At 51.5% G+C, this 15,263-nt stretch overlaps 1 protein-coding gene across 2 annotated transcripts in view; it reads left to right on the top strand.

The window, feature by feature from the left end:
- The first annotated feature begins 1,517 nt into the window (after positions 1–1,517).
- Positions 1,518–15,263, top strand: part of Gata4 (GATA binding protein 4) — a 36,446-nt gene continuing 22,700 nt past the window's right edge. The window contains exon 1 of one of the 2 annotated variants that reach the window (XM_042699860.1): positions 1,518–2,134. In XM_042699860.1, the coding sequence (XP_042555794.1) occupies positions 1,522–2,134 (613 nt within the window). In that variant the 5' untranslated portion in view covers positions 1,518–1,521. The remainder of the gene's footprint in view (positions 2,135–15,263) is intronic. The other variant, XM_042699861.1, reaches the window with a different exon arrangement.

Here is a 15,263-nt window from a genome sequence, read left to right on the forward strand (position 1 = left end):
TGTCATGAACCACTGAAGACCCCCCCCTTGACAGGTTTCAAAACTTACATGCTTTCATTCCCCCTCCCTTTTCTTTTGTAAAATATGGACCGATACTTTTACTTTATGGAGACTGATGACACACAGGTATGTTAGAAAATGAAGATATTATTATTTATTATAATTAAAAGTCCCTGGTCATACCCTAACATAGGAAGCTAGGGAGCATACAAGCAAATTCTAGACACCCCCTTCCCCACAAGCAGTCTCGTTGCTTTTAGATGGACCTGTGACTCCACAGGAGAAAAGGAAGAGAAAAGAAAGGTTCTGTGACTTAGAGTCGTTCATTCAGTTGTCTATAAAGTGACCTTGTACATTCCTATTCCTCCTTCTTCTCCTTCTTCTCCTCCTCCTGCTCCCCCTCCTTCCCGCCCCCCCCCCCAGTCCCCATCTGCAAAATGTCTAAAATGTAGCTCTTGGAGAAACTTGTAGCTTGTCCATTTGACACCGCGTGTATGATGAAGAGGCTTCCCGACCCCTTACGAGGCTGAGCAGACACTTGCCCATTTATAAACATTTAGACTCTACCTCGAGTGGTTTTTTTTTAAGGATTACAAACAAAACTTTCTTAGGTTGCTGGTTTTTATAAAGTTTGTCACGGTCTCCCGCCTCCCCTCCCCCTCTCGGTCGGGAAAGACGAGGACTCCACGCGTCCCATTCTTGAGAAATCGAAACCCCGGTTCCCACAGAACCCTGCAGCAGAAGAAATGTGCTTGAAGGGAGAAGGAGAAAAAGAAAAGAAGACAATTAAAGCCCTTCCCGACAACCCCAACGTGTCCTAGAACGCAACCCACCACCCCTGCGGTGGGCAGCCTGGCCCCCTCCCCGACACCGCAAAGGCCTCCACCGCCAGGCGCTGGGGGGGGGGCGGGTCGTGCACCGGGGCGACGACCGGGGGTTCGAAAGCTTGGCGGTGACCTCCTCTCTCCCTTTTTGTCTCTCCTCCTCCAGGACTGCGGCGCACGTGAGGATCAGCCCGCCTGGCCTTCCCGGGGCAGTCGGCGGCGAGTGACGCGGAGGCCCGCGCCCGCCACCCACGCCCGCGCCCCACCGCGTCTGCAGCTGCGGGCGCCGGGAACCCCCGGCCGCGGGCTGGGCGTGCGGCGTCTGCAGCTTCCCCGGCAAACCAACCGCCCGCCCGCGCCTGGCTTTTTGAGTGACTTTTCTTCTTTTTGGTGCCCGTCGCGGCTTGGCGACCTCGGGGCCTGGGCGCTGCCGTCCCCGGCTTCCTCGCCCGGGCTGGCGCTCCACCTCTCCAGCCACTCCTCCACCTCTGCCTTTGCCCCCGCTGGTTAGTGGAGATAAGAGGCCCGCGGACTTTCCTGCCCCGGCTGGCTTCGAACTGTGCCCCTCCAACCCCGGCCTCCTGAGCAGCCAGGACTCCAGGCGAGAGCGGCGGGCGCCTTGACTGTCTTCTGATTTGTCGCCCTCCGGTCCCCTCGCCCCGCGTGGCCCCTCGCCCCGCGAGGGCTCGCCAGGGCCATGTACCAGAGCCTGGCCATGGCCGCCAACCACGGCCCCCCACCCGGGGCCTACGAGGCGGGCGGCGCGGGCGCCTTCATGCCGGGCGCGGGCGCGGCGTCCTCGCCGGTCTACGTGCCCACGCCGCGGGTGCCCTCCTCCGTGCTGGGCCTGTCCTACCTGCCGGGCGGCGGCGGCGCGGCGGGGGCCGCGGCTGGGGGTGGCTCCGGGGCCGCCCCGTCGGGCGCGGGGCCCGGGGCCCAGCAGGGCAGCCCCGGCTGGAGCCAGGCGGGCGCCGAGGGCGCGGCCTACACGCCGCCGCCGGTGTCGCCGCGCTTCTCCTTCTCGGGGACCCCGGGGTCCCTGGCAGCCGCTGCCGCCGCCGCCGCCGCCGCCCGGGAAGCCGCGGCCTACGGAGGAGGGGGCGGCGGGGCGGCGGGCGCGGGGCTGGCGGGCCGCGAGCAGTACGGGCGCGCGGGCTTCGCGGGCTCCTACTCCAGCCCCTACCCGGCCTACATGGCCGACGTGGGCGCCTCCTGGGCCGCTGCCGCCGCCGCCTCCGCCGGGCCCTTCGACAGCCCGGTCCTGCACAGCCTGCCCGGCCGGGCCACCCCCGCCCGACACCCCAACCTCGGTGAGTACGGGGGCGCTGTGGGCGCGCGGGGACGCGTGGGTGCTGGGAGCCGTCGAGGCTCCGAGCGAGGCAGAATGGAGCAGCGCGGGGCGGGGTGGGGGTCCCCGTTCCGGGAGCCTGGCCACCGGGCGTCGCTGGGGCTCGAGCGCGCCAGGTGGCAGCGCCGTTGGGGCGGCCCCCGAGGGCCGATGATCGTCCTGGAGGGGGGAGGCCACGCCGGAGACAAGAGGGCCAGCCTTGGAGGCGCCCGACGGCTGCGGCCGGCAGGCTGGGGGCGCCGACCCGGGCCTGGTTCTTCATCACGGCCCCGGGCTGGGGACAGAATGACCATCGGGCGATCCGCTCGGGGCGGGGGGCGGGGTGCCCCTCCCCATCGGTCCTGCGTGGCCTGGGAAGGTCCCCGCGGGGATCCCGCCACATACGTACCGCGGGGAAGCGAAGCGGAGCAGCCGCGGCGCCGGTGCCGGGTTCGTGGCTCCCCGGCCTGGGTCTTGCTCAGAACTTGCCCGGGAAGCGTCGGCCCGGGGGCGGGACAGCAGGCCTGCCCTGCCTGGGAGGCAGAGGGTGGAGGACGCGAGCGGGGGACGCCTCCAGACTGCCGCAAAACACCGAAAACGAAACGAAGCGAGACGAGTGAAGAAGGAAGGAGGGTCTCCATTCTGCTTTTAAATTCGGGGCTCTGGACGCATGCTTTGTAGCGCTTACAATCGCGTGCTGAGAATTTGTTGTCGGGTTGAGAGACAGACAGACAGATAGAGACAGGGAGACATAGAGAGAAGTTCCAAATGGAAGATGGAGGAGACTTTCAGATCTCTGACTGTAAGAGCCCAGTGAGGGACAGGGTGTGGGCACAAGGTAGGCATTCAGAGTTCTCAGTGGGTGCTGAACTTAGTAACGTCTCCAAATTCCAGTGTCAACCCAGGGCTAGCATCCCTGGGATCCACGAAGCCCAGGTTTTCCCTCCTGCCCGCACCCCGCCCACCCAGGACGGGCACTCAGATCTTCAGCTCTGCTGGCTTCCACACACAGGCGTTAAAGAGCTGCACAGACACGGGTTTAGGTTCTTCAGTGAGACCTAGGACAGCACACTAAGAGAACCAGTTCCAGAATCTTCCCAGAGGCCTGGCCCCTCTGGGGAGTTACTGCCACCCCTGGAACACATGGCTTACACCTCTCCATGGAGCCTCTTTCCCTGTAAAACGGGATAGGAGGTTCTTTGTGTGTGGTCTGAAATCAGATATTCAGGAAGTTGGTTTGGTGTTGGCTCTGCATAATGATGTGACTTTGCTAATGTCATCCCTGTCCTGTATAGTGAACTACTTTTCTGGCAGGACTTAGGCTTTTCAGTGACAACTGTCCCCAGTAAGTGGGGCTCCTGTTCTCCCCAAGTAGAACTAAAAATGAGCAAATGCAGTATCATTGTTGTAGGGGCAGTGAGCTGAGAGGGAAGGAGAGAAAGCAAAGCAGGTTCTTCTATCTGAGCGCTGCAAGTTCTTCACCCAAGTGCGACATTTACTTAGGGTCTTGAAGGGTGGTTTGTCAGGGAAGTGACCTACGAATAAAGAAGAGAAAAGAAAGATAAGCTGGCATCTACTCCATACAGTGTATACTTCATGAAATAATGGAACTCAGACTGTCTTTTCCATAGTAGGTAAAAACACATAGACTGTTCAGCCTTAACTCATCTTCAGTGAGGTGAAGTAAGAGAACACCTTTGCTTTTCTATGAGGTATTATCTTGTTTAGTAGGCAGAGTGAACATATTGCCAGAGTTCTTATACTGGAAACAAGCAAAAATCAAAGTGGTAAAAGCCAACAAGGGCAGAGCTCTATGCTTAGGTTGGAAATGATTTTGTCCTAACTATAATAATGTGTGTGCCCTTTAATTCATTCCAAGTTCAATAAGACCTGCAACCCTGAAACAATTGTAGAAGCCATTAATTAGACTCATTAATGGACTTCTGTGCCCTTACTGAGGGCAGGTGCAGAATCTTACTCAGATTTAAGTGCCTGGCACATGCTGGACACTTAACAAATATTTGAGCAGAAATCTAGGAGGTAATTGCCCCAGGACTCTGTCCTGCCCTGGTCAAACCACACAGAGTGCCTGCCGAGTCCTTTAAGAGGCAAAGCAGAGCAGGGTGTGGTACTACATTCAGTAACCCCAGCATTTTGGATGCCAAGGCAGGAAGATTGTGTTTGAGGCCAGCCTGGGCTGTATAGTGAATTCCAGACCACCCCAAGCTACAGAGCAAGATGCTTTCTCAACAAACAAACAAAAAAGCCACACAAAAAACAGCAACAAAAAAAAAAGAGTGGGCTGGATGGCAGGGAGCGGGTCCTTGGGGAAGCCACTGGAAGAAGAAGGACTCTGAAGGTCTGTGGCCTCCCATGCCGCTCTAGGGAAGCAGGTACTAAGAAGAACGGTAGGGTGCATGGCTGTACTTGCTGGTAGATGCAGTTAGTGCTCTTGGGGTTGTTTTTCTGATAAGCTGGGCATCCAAGAACTCACATCTGCCCTTCGAGCTGTGCCACAGGCACAGCCGTAGAACTGTGTGTGATGAAATGCGAACAGTCTTCTCTTAAAGAGCTGAGCTGTGTGACGCTATCCATTCCGCAGAACTCATGGAGATGTACTCCTTTTTTTTTTTTTTTTTTTGGCAGAACTGGGGATTGAACTCAAGGCCTTGCATTTGCTAGGCGAGTGCTCTCTCTGCCTGGGCTGGGCTGGACTGCGGACCTCCAGTCTGTGCTTCCCTTTGTCACTTGAGATGACAGGCACACGCCACTTGCCCAGCTACTAGTTAAGATGGAGCCTCCCCAACTACTTTTTACCAGGGCTAGCCTTGAACCATGAACGCCCAATCTCCGCCTCCCAAGTAGCTAGGATTAGACTTGAGCCACTGCACCAGGCTGGAGATAAACTTTTTTGTTTTTGCTAGTTGTGGGGCTTGAACTCAGGGCCTAGGGGCTGTTCCTAAGCATTTTTACTCAAGGCTAGGGCTCTACCACTTGAACTCCAGCTTTTTGGTGATTAATTGGAGACAAGACTCTCCTGTTTGGGGTAGCTTCAAACCACATCATCAGATCTCAGCTCCTATGTAGCTAGGTTTGCAGATGTGAGCTACCAATGGTTGTCTGGAGATACACTCTTAAAAGAGGAGTCTTTTATTTAAATATGTCATATCAGTTTATTTCTTTATCGATTCATGCTTGTGTATGCTTAGGGCTCAAAGAGCGACTGAAATGGAAATTATATGTAAGTATGCCTTGGAGGACATAGCATGGTGGTAGACCCTGCTAGAAAAGCTAACATATATTTTAGTAAGGAATAATTCTTTCATCACGGAGAAAGAAGCAATCCCACAGTTCGCAAAGCATCCAAAATCACAAACCACTTGCAGGTTCTGCGAAAGCAACCCACAGTGCAATGTGCATGTCTCAGTCCTGCCAAAACCATTCACCTGGAAACACGGTCACCCCATTATGTGTGGGGAGGGGTACTCAGGGGGTTCGGTTCAGGGAGTTTATGAGGGAGGTCAGGGGAAAATATTGCGGTGTTTGCTGGATCTTTGGGGTGCTGCTTATCGATGAAGCCAGCTGCTTTCAGAGCCAGCTCATTTGTGCAGGAAACCAACCTTGTGAGGCCAACTCTGAAGTTGCCTGCTTGGCCAGAGAACAATTTGTCAGTCTTCAGGGAAACCAGAGTTGTTTGACTTTCCGGTTACCACCCTGAGCAGGTCGATCAGAGTTGGAATTGGTCTTCAGGGCTAAGTGGAGAAGCAATTAAATAAAGCCGGTGCTCTGGGGTGGCCTGGGGTGTGTCACTGCCTCTGGTGACACCTGTCACTTGCCCAATTGTATCCCCAGAAGAGGTCAGGCCACATTTGCTAGGCACTTTCCACGCCCGCACTGGAGCGATGCTCATGAGGCAGTTTTAAATAACGCTTTCCTCCGTGTCATTCACCACTTCTGTTTCTTTTTTCTTCCTTAAATGCACTAAGAAAACAAATGCACTCTAAGGTGTAGGGAAACAGGGCCTCTGAACTGTGGAGGTGGGAGTGTAAATTGGTACTATCTTCATAGAGCAGCTTTGGGAAAATCAGCTAGATTATAAAGTAGATGGCTTTGCTGCAGGATTCGAACTCTGAATTTCTTCTGTGCTGCATATTAATATCATCGCTGCATATAATACTTCATGTCAGAAAACAAAAATGGGAAATTAAAACCCAAATTGGAAGTAACTTAAACGTCCCCCCTCAGGAAGTATTTGGACACAAGGGGTACAAAGCCACCACAAGCTGTCATTTGGACATAGAAAGATGAAGGTCGCTGTGGAGGGGGGTGGTATCTTTCCCAAGACATTTGTGTTTACATAATTTGTAAACAAATGTTTGTGTGTGTGCTGGTGCCAAGGCCTGAGTGCTCTTAGTTTTGTTTTGTTTTGCTCAAGGCTGGTGCTCTACCACTTGAACCATACTTCCACTTCTGGCTTTTTTGCTGGTTCATTGGAAATAAGAATCTCACAGACTTCCCTGGATAGGCTGGCAATGAACCAGGATCCTCAGATGCAGACCTCCTAGTAGCTAGATTATAGGCAGGAGCTATCAGTGCCCACCTATGTAATAAATATTAAAATATAAATTGTTACTTGGAATGTGTAATGCTGATAGCCAGGGGGCGGGGGGGGGGAGTGTGGGATGATGGGTAGGGTAGGGGTACAGGTAAAAGGGTGAAGGATAAGTGTTTGGAACTTCAAAAAAAATTTAACCATCTTAACATTACTTATAGTCACATATGTGCTTCATTGTTAATCTATTAAATAAGAAAATATATTTGAAGTATGGGAATGTTGAAGTTAGGTTTGGTTTGAATAGTTATTTTTGTTTTGTTTTGTTGCCAGTCCTGGGGCTTGAACTCAGGGCCTGGGCACTGTCTCTGAGCTTCTTCTGCTCAAGGCTAGCACTCTTACCACTTGAGCCACAATGCCACTTCTGGCTTTTTCTGTTTATATGATACTGTGGAATCGAACCCAGGGCTGCATGCATGCTAGGCAAGCACTCTACCACTAAGCCACATTCCCAGGCCCTGGTTTGAATATTCTTACTACCTGGATTACTAAAGGAAGAGCTCAGTAGTGTTACATATGGACACATTGTTGTATAACAGCACTTTTTATCTTTTAAAATGGAAACTCTACCTACTACAAACCAGCCCCCAGCCCTGTCCTGAGTATTGCCTTGTTCTACTTCCTGCCCCTATGAACTTGACTCCCTCAGGACCTCAGATCCATGGAATTATTGTGCTCAGCAGGATGCCTTCATGGACCATCTACGCTATAGCACATGCCCACTTCGTTCCTTGGGTTATTTGAATAGTATCCCATTGTATGGGCAGACTACATTGTGTTTACCCATTCATCCTCAGATGCTCACTTAACAGCTACTAGTGTTACAAATAATGCTGCTGTGTGAATGCAAACAGAATCTTTTGAATTAAAAATAGATAAAAATATAGATGTTATTACTTATTTCCAAAAATGTATGTTAAACTAATTAAGCTTTAAAAAATTTTTTTATTGTCATATAATTTCTTTTTTGCCAGTCCTGGAGCTTGAACTCAGGGTCTGGGCACTGTCCCTGAGCTCCTTTTTGCTCAAGGCTAGCACTCTACCACTTGAGCCACAGCGCCACTTCCAGCTTTTCCTGTGTATGTGGTGCTGAGGAATTGAACCCAGTGCTTCATGCATGCAAGGCAAGCACTCTAGCCACATTCCCAGCCCCCAACATTTAAGCTTTTTTAAAAACAGACATATGTAATTCATGAATCAGCTTCCTGAAAGTCTTGAGACCTTTTGGATATTTAAGTTTAAGGATTCTATATTTAGTGTTTCTGGATACACAGGGGAAACTCTTTAACATATAACTCATTGTTTATTGAGCTTAATTTTTTCTGTAGCTGTACATGGCCCAGAAGCTGCCGTACGATTCAGCTAGGCAGATCAACGCCATCATTACCGGAAATCCTGACTTTGGCTTTGGTTTTGCCCAGCTCAAGGCTGCTTTTCTGAGGGCACTGTCCTGTCCCATCTCCTTGTTTCAGTACTGGGAGAAAATAAGTCAGGAGTTGCCAGGGGTGCCTACTCAGGCTGATGAGCCCCTTCACGGGCACAGACACCCACCCAGCTGTGGTTGAAGCCCTCTCCTGGTGGGCTTGCCCTCAGGTTACACTGGGACTAGAACCTGCTAGAAAACCACTAACCTAGTTATCTTTCTCCAGGATACAGAGTGATTCTTCTACTACAGTCTTGTGAAAGACTGGCCGGGCTGGCCTTTGAAAATGATAGGGTGGTATGAATTTAAAATGAGCCCTCTGTGGAAGTCCAGTGTCGACTTGCATGAGAGGGAATGGGCTGCTGACCTTTCCTTCTTGGTCCCAGGAGGGCTGCAGCCTGAGCTGCTGCCTTAAGAATGCAGTGGGACCTTTGATAGACCATGCCAGGCCTCTGTAACACATCCACCAGTATGTTACTCAGACACTGCATTGGCTGTCTATAGAGCCGCTCCTTTGTCATTTGCTAAAGACAGGAAAATAATATGAATGCCGTTGTAATAGGAATAACCTCAACCTGTTAATTATGTAAGACCAGTTTATAGTTTGGGTACATCAATGTACCCGAAAGTACTGACTTTTGAGGGATGGGAGCTGGGGTACCTTGTACAGTGTCCCTTTGGAGTATGTTGGCTCCTTTGTCATGGGTCAGTGAGGAAATCCCCAGGGATGTTTAAGTCTTTCCTTAAAAAGAAATGAGTGTTAGCTGGGTGCCAGTGGCTCACGCCTGTCATCCTAGCTACTCTGGAGGCTGAGATCTGAGGATCATGGTTCAAAGCCAGCCCAGGCAGGAAAGTCCTTGAAACTTTTATCTCTAATTAACCTCCAAAAAGCTGGAAGTGGAGGTGTGGCTCAAGTGATAGAGCAGTAGCCTTGAGGGAAAAAGCTAAAGGACCGAGCTCAGGTTGAGTTCAAGCCCCATGACTGGCAGAAAGGAAAGGAAGAGAAAAGAGCAAGAAAGAGAGAAAGAGGAGATCTCTATTTTGCTAGAAGGAAACAGATGGAGAAAGATGAAGTAAGCGGCTCTGCCTTAGAATGCAAGGCAAGGCAGGCTCTAGGTTTGTAGCTGCCTTCCTGCCACAGTTTGCATTTGTCACACGCAGGGCAGGGTGCGAATCCCTTCTGAACCACCAGTGAGCGGCAGCTGGAGCCCAGGCTTCTCACAATTCCACCCCACTGGCTTCTCCCCTGATGGGCCCCTGCCACCAGCCGCAGGCTCTGCAGTGTCCTCCTGCAGTCGCCCTGCCTGTCCCCCCAGAGCTTGTGGTGGAATGCCTGGAAGGACTTTCAGCCCTGTGCAGACTGCGTGCTTTGCTGTCCCTCCCTCCTGCATACAGGGAATGGACGAGGACCCCAGCACTCACACCCTCCACACTGGAGGATGCTCCTGCCTTCAGCGGGCTGCAGGCTGCTCACAGCCGAACCCTACCTCTGCCTGTCTTTGCCTGTCTCTGAAGATTGCACTGTGGTTGCTGTCGGAGCTGAGACAGGAGGGGAGACAGGGAACACTAGTTAGGATTTTCATAAAGGTGCCACGGAGGCAGGGATCACAGACCCTGGGTGAACGCGCAGGGGTGAGTTCTGAGCTGAAGGGAGCAGCGCCGGTGAGTAGCAGTTTGCTGGTTTCTGGCGGGCAGGCTGTGGTTTTATCTTTTTACTTTCTAATCAGAATTGGGCCTGGATAATCAAGTTTATCTGAAAGAAGGGAGTTTGGTTTTCTGGCCTTTGGCATTTTGCAGGAGCTCCGTTTATGACTTGATGTTTTAAATAATTGTCTTGCACACTAAAGGCAAGCGTGTCCAGCAGGTAAACCTGGGTTACAGTTATTATTACACAGCCCCTGCCTGTGGGAGTTGAGGCTGTCCTTTTCCTCCATATTGAATGATCATACACACACTTTATTTTGGAGGATAAGAAATCCAAAATTACCACTCAGATTTGGTAAAAATTTTTGAAGATTAGTAAACCCTGAACTTTGGGAACCACCTCAAACCCAGATCAAGTTTTGCTGCTGCTGCTGCTTCCTCCTCCTCCTCTTCTACCTCCTCCTCTTCTTCCTCCTCCTTCTCCTCCTCCTCCTCATTCTTTTAAGTTTTTGCTTCTTAAAACAGAATTCAGTCTTATTTCTTAAGCTTCCTTCCCCCTCTTCCTGTTTAAATCTTTATTTCTACTCCAGAAATCCAGTCAAACTTTATCACCTCCATTTAGAACTGATCGATAGCAACTGGTGAGCAGGTTAATTATAATCACAGAATAAACGCCCCAGTCTCAAAGTTCACCACTTTTGCAATGTTTTCAAACCCCTGGGGGACCCAAGGGGCTCTCATTGACCCATTGAAGCAGGTGTGGGGAGTTTGAACTGAGGGCAGACAATCCGATCTGATTTAGGACAACTCAATTTGTTTTCTTATCTGTAGCGTTTCCTATCTTATGATGTCTTGTTGTTTCAGATAAAAAAAATTTAAAAGTCCATCAATTGAGCTGGGAAATGGCAAGTTATATTTTCTTCTGATAAAAGTGTTGGGGTTGCTTTATCAGATTGGACTGAAGCTATGCATGTCTCCGTCCAGGTGGTCATGACCTTTCCTGATATTTTATCAGGTATTAGGTGGATTTTTTTTTAAATTTTCTTTCTTCGACCTAGGAAAGAATGACCTGACTTCCAAGATCATAAATCAAACCGAGTAAAGAGAGGTGATAGATAATACACGTTGCCCCTCAAAATTGAGTAGGCGGAGAAAAACAAACAACAAATAAAACCCTTCCCCAGCCTATGGGGAGAACTTGACTTGACCCGAAGAAAGAATGTGGCTCCCACGGCCCAGTTAACAGGGGAATGCTGCTTATTTTAAAGAAAGTGTTTTCTAGGTTTCGGAAGTAGTTGTTTTTTTTTAAAGTAGTGTCAGTAAACTTTTAGTTATCCTATTAAACTCAATTTATGTTTAATATGTCAAAATGAAAACCTCAGATTCACAGATAGAAAAGGGCATTAATCCTTGAAAAATATAAATATGTGTGTATGTGAAGTTTTTTTTTTTGGTCAGTTGTAAACTATGGGCCTGGGTGCTGTCCCTCAGCTCTTCAGCTCAAGGTTAGCACTCTACCACTTGAGCCACAGCGCCACTCCTGGTTTTCTGGTGCTTTATTGGAGATGAGACTCATGGACTTTCCTGCTGGGGCTGGCTTTGAACTGCAATCCTCAGATCCCAGCCTTCTGAGTAATTAGGATGATAGGCATGAGCCACTGGTGCCCGGATTAGTGTACAATTTTAAGTAATCATAAAACACAAAAGTTGCTGCTTAATGTCACTTAGCACTGAAAATCATGTCTTTTTGTGATGGTACTGAGGCTTGAACCCAGGGCCTGGGCACTGTCCCTTCATTTTTTTTTTTTGTTTGTTTGTTTTTTTTTTTAATCAAGGCTGGTGTTCTACCACTTGAGCCACAGCCCCACTTTGGGTTTTTGGTGGTTCATTGGAGATAAGAGTCTCATGCACTTTCTTGTCTGGTCTAGTTTTGAACTGGATCTTCAGATCTCAGCCTCCTGAGTAGCTAGGATGACAGGCATGAACCCCTGGTGCCTGGTTGAAAGATAATTCCTTTAAGATTAGTGAGCCACACTGGCTTACAAAGACTGCGTGTATTTTAAATAAAGCAAAAATGGGGAAGTGGCCAAAAGAACAGACAAGAATAGTGGGGGGTGGGATTTATGTGTATAAAGATGTTTTTCAAGCTGGTGAGCATGGCTCAGGTGGGTGAGCATGTACCTGGCCTGCTGCAGTTGTAAATGGGCACCACGGTGGCAGGGTGTGTTGGCTGTAGCTGTGCACCTGCAGCTTCGGAGGGTCCAGGAGCCCAGCAGCGTGGAGAAGGTGCTGATGTCCTGGAGTCTGCGCAGGCCTCCCCGCCTGCACATCCACATCCGTCGTAGGCTGCTCCGAGAGAGCCCACTGGAGATACTGTACAATCCAGCATCCCCAGAGAGAGTGGCTCAGGAAGACAGCATCTTCAGGAAGCCCATAGCTGTGGTGGTGATACTGACCTTCATGAGCCCACCCAGACAGCAAATTCACACTCCTACTACCTTCATCAAGCTGGTTTCCATGGCTACCTGCCTTCTTCAGCAACTGCATTCGTGAAATCTTCCATCAGATGAACTCACTTGGTTTTCTCTTTTATCTTTGAAGAAGCTGGTGTATGCATTGGTACCAGGCCTGGCCTTTCCTAACCGGCCAGGCCAAGAAACCTTCCTTCCTGTTCTGTGAGACAGTTCATAAACTGAGCAAGATTATCTCTGAATTCCAGCAGCTCAGACGGGGCCAGGAGATTAAAATTAAATGTGGTCAGGTGCAGATGGCTCACGCCTGTAATCCTAGCTACTCAGGAGACTTAAGATCTGAGGATCTTGGTTCAAAGCCAGCCTGGGAAAGTTCCAAGAGACTCTTATTTCCAGTTAAGCACCAGAAAGCCAGAAGTGGCACTGTGGCTCCAAGTGGTAGAGTGCTAGCCTTGAGCAAAAAGAGCTCAAAGTTACTGTTCCATCTGAACAGTTGCAGGGGGGAAATTGTGGTTCTTCTGGAGCCTATAGCCACTTAGTCCTGCCCTGGGGTGGCAGGCATAGGAGTGGGGGTACAAGGGGAAGTTTGGAGCAAGGCCTTGTCTGTGGGGTCCTGAAGTCTGAGTGGATGTTCATGGGGGAAGGGTAATGCCAACTGGGGACCATGCTGGGGTCGCTTTTCTGTGCTTTCAACTGGGAGCTAGAAAACAGAGGCCTCAAGAGTTTGGAGCTGGCCTGGTTGTATTGGAGGTCTTGGAAGTGGAGGCTTTGCTTACATCAAGTCCCCTTCTCTCCAGTCCTAGAACTGCACACCACCCCGCCCCCCCCCCCACATGGTAGCGTATGGTGATGTCCCTCTGTCATGGGCTGTGCCCCTCGGCACAAAGGCCTCGAGCTCCCTTGGTGAACCCACATGCTGGCATCTCCTTCTGCAACGGATGACCATGTTTGTCCATCTGCTCATCCGCCCATGGGCACGCGAGCTGCCTCTGCCCTCTGAATATACTGCGAGCAGTGCTACCGATTGCACACAGTCTAAGCCCCCACTTCCACCTCTCCCGAGGATGGCCACATCCCCTGGGGTTCTGTGTGGTTTTGAGGGCCCACCTTTCTGCTTCTCCCACAGTGGCGGCACCATTTTATATCCTTTGTGGCGTCTCGCCTAACATCTCTCAGTTGTGTGCACACCCCAAATCTCATTCTGGGCAGCGCCATTGCAATTGATCAGTCACATCCCACCGATGGCAAGTGCACCGAAGCCCATTTGTGCTGTTTCCCCGTGGCTCCTTGCCTTTGTTTTTGTGTTTTCCCCACTTCTGCAGGGCCGGGGATCAGACTTAGGTCCTCCTGCGTGCTCAGCTAGCATGCTACCACCCAGCCCCACCCCAGCCCTTTCTTGGCACTGGCCTTTGAACTTGCCTGGAGTGTGTCTAGCTCTTGGCTTCAGGCTCCTCCCCTTCAGCCCCAGGTGTGTTTCAGAGATGGCAGCATCCATCCTCAGGACTTCCTCCCCCGCCCCCCCCCCCAGCAGCCTGGCTCCCCTTTAGACTCGGCAAGGTGGCAAGGTCGGTTCCGCTTGGGAAGCAGGCGAGGAAGGTCTTGGCGCTGTGTGTGAGTGGGGGTGGTGGCAAAGGCACCAGCTTGGGCACATGAGTATACAGCTCTCTCGCTGCACAGAGGGTGAAGGCAGGAGCTCTGTGAGGAGCACGGGGCGTCATTGGACCTTGGCAATGAGTGAGGGACCAAGATGGGAGCTGAGGAAGGCTAAGGGGAGATCTGCAAGTCCTCTAGGCAGAGTGAAGATGCCGTCAGCATTTCCTCTTGGGCTCCTGTAGCCATCCGTAGCGTGGGGGTGGAAGCGCTGTGCGAGGCCTGCGCAGGACGCCCCCCCATGCTTCCCAGAGCCCCATTGAGGTGGCAGGTGCGCATCCTACATTACCTGCCCAGACCTGGCGCCTACATTTGATTCTTCTCCTTTGGCTCCTAAGCTGCCCTTCCCTGTGGAAGCAGTGCTGGGGAGCCCCCTGCTCAGGGCACACACTCCCTGTGGGGTGGAGGAGGACAGGGTCTTGGCTAGAATGCTTGGACCTGAGGCCCACGGCTGATGGTCCTGTGATCTGGACCATTCCCACCTCCTTGCTTTTCAGACCCTCCCCCGCTGCGGTTAGAGATGTCTGGAGGACCTTTGAATGGGAGCTGGGTAAATTTGAATAGGCTGTGGCAATTACAAAAGCGTTTTGCACTCCCACTCCTGTTTCAGCCTCCACCGGGGCCCCAGGGCAGGGCCTCTGGTGGTGGCATTTGCCTCTGCTCCCTGGCACCATGCCCGCTGAGGGCACAGGATGCGACAAATGGCCCTGCTGCAGAGACCAGCTTGAAGATCTGGTGGCCTTTTTGAATTTCACTTGCTGCGGAGAAGAATGGGTCCTGGGGTGTTTCTGGAGAGTGCTGGGGTTCAGGTAGGTCTTGGTCGTTATTGGAGTGCATGGAAGTTTGCGCCTGGCTGGTGAGTGTGGAGGTCAGGTTTTGTGGTGAAGGGTGTGAACAGCCCAACGGCACTGGACTCTCTGGTGCCATTGTTTCCTTCTGCCCTGGTAGTTTCTTAGTGACTGGACGCAGATGCTCCATGTATTTGTTCTATGTCACCTGACTGCGGAAGAGCTGGGAGGAAAGGGGGAAGAGTCCACAAGCTCAAGTTCAAAGAGAACAGGAAGGCTGCGGGCTGTGAGTGCTGCAAGCCATGTGCTCCCACCTCAATCTCTGTGGGCAGCTCCCGCCGGTCCCCAGCCTGCCATCTCAAAACCACGCTGCTTGTCCTACTTGGAGTTGCTTTACACTGGAAGCGTTTCTGGGTGTCATTGTGGGATCCATCAAACGATTGCCTAGAAAATGCCGGACAAGTGTCATTAACGGAAGAGGTAAAGCCTGGCCTTCGCCCTGAAGTCACGGCCGTCTTGGTCCC

Source organism: Dipodomys spectabilis, unplaced genomic scaffold (assembly GCF_019054845.1).
Source record: "Dipodomys spectabilis isolate Male_0828 unplaced genomic scaffold, ASM1905484v1 ptg000263l, whole genome shotgun sequence".
NCBI lineage: Eukaryota > Metazoa > Chordata > Mammalia > Rodentia > Heteromyidae > Dipodomys > Dipodomys spectabilis.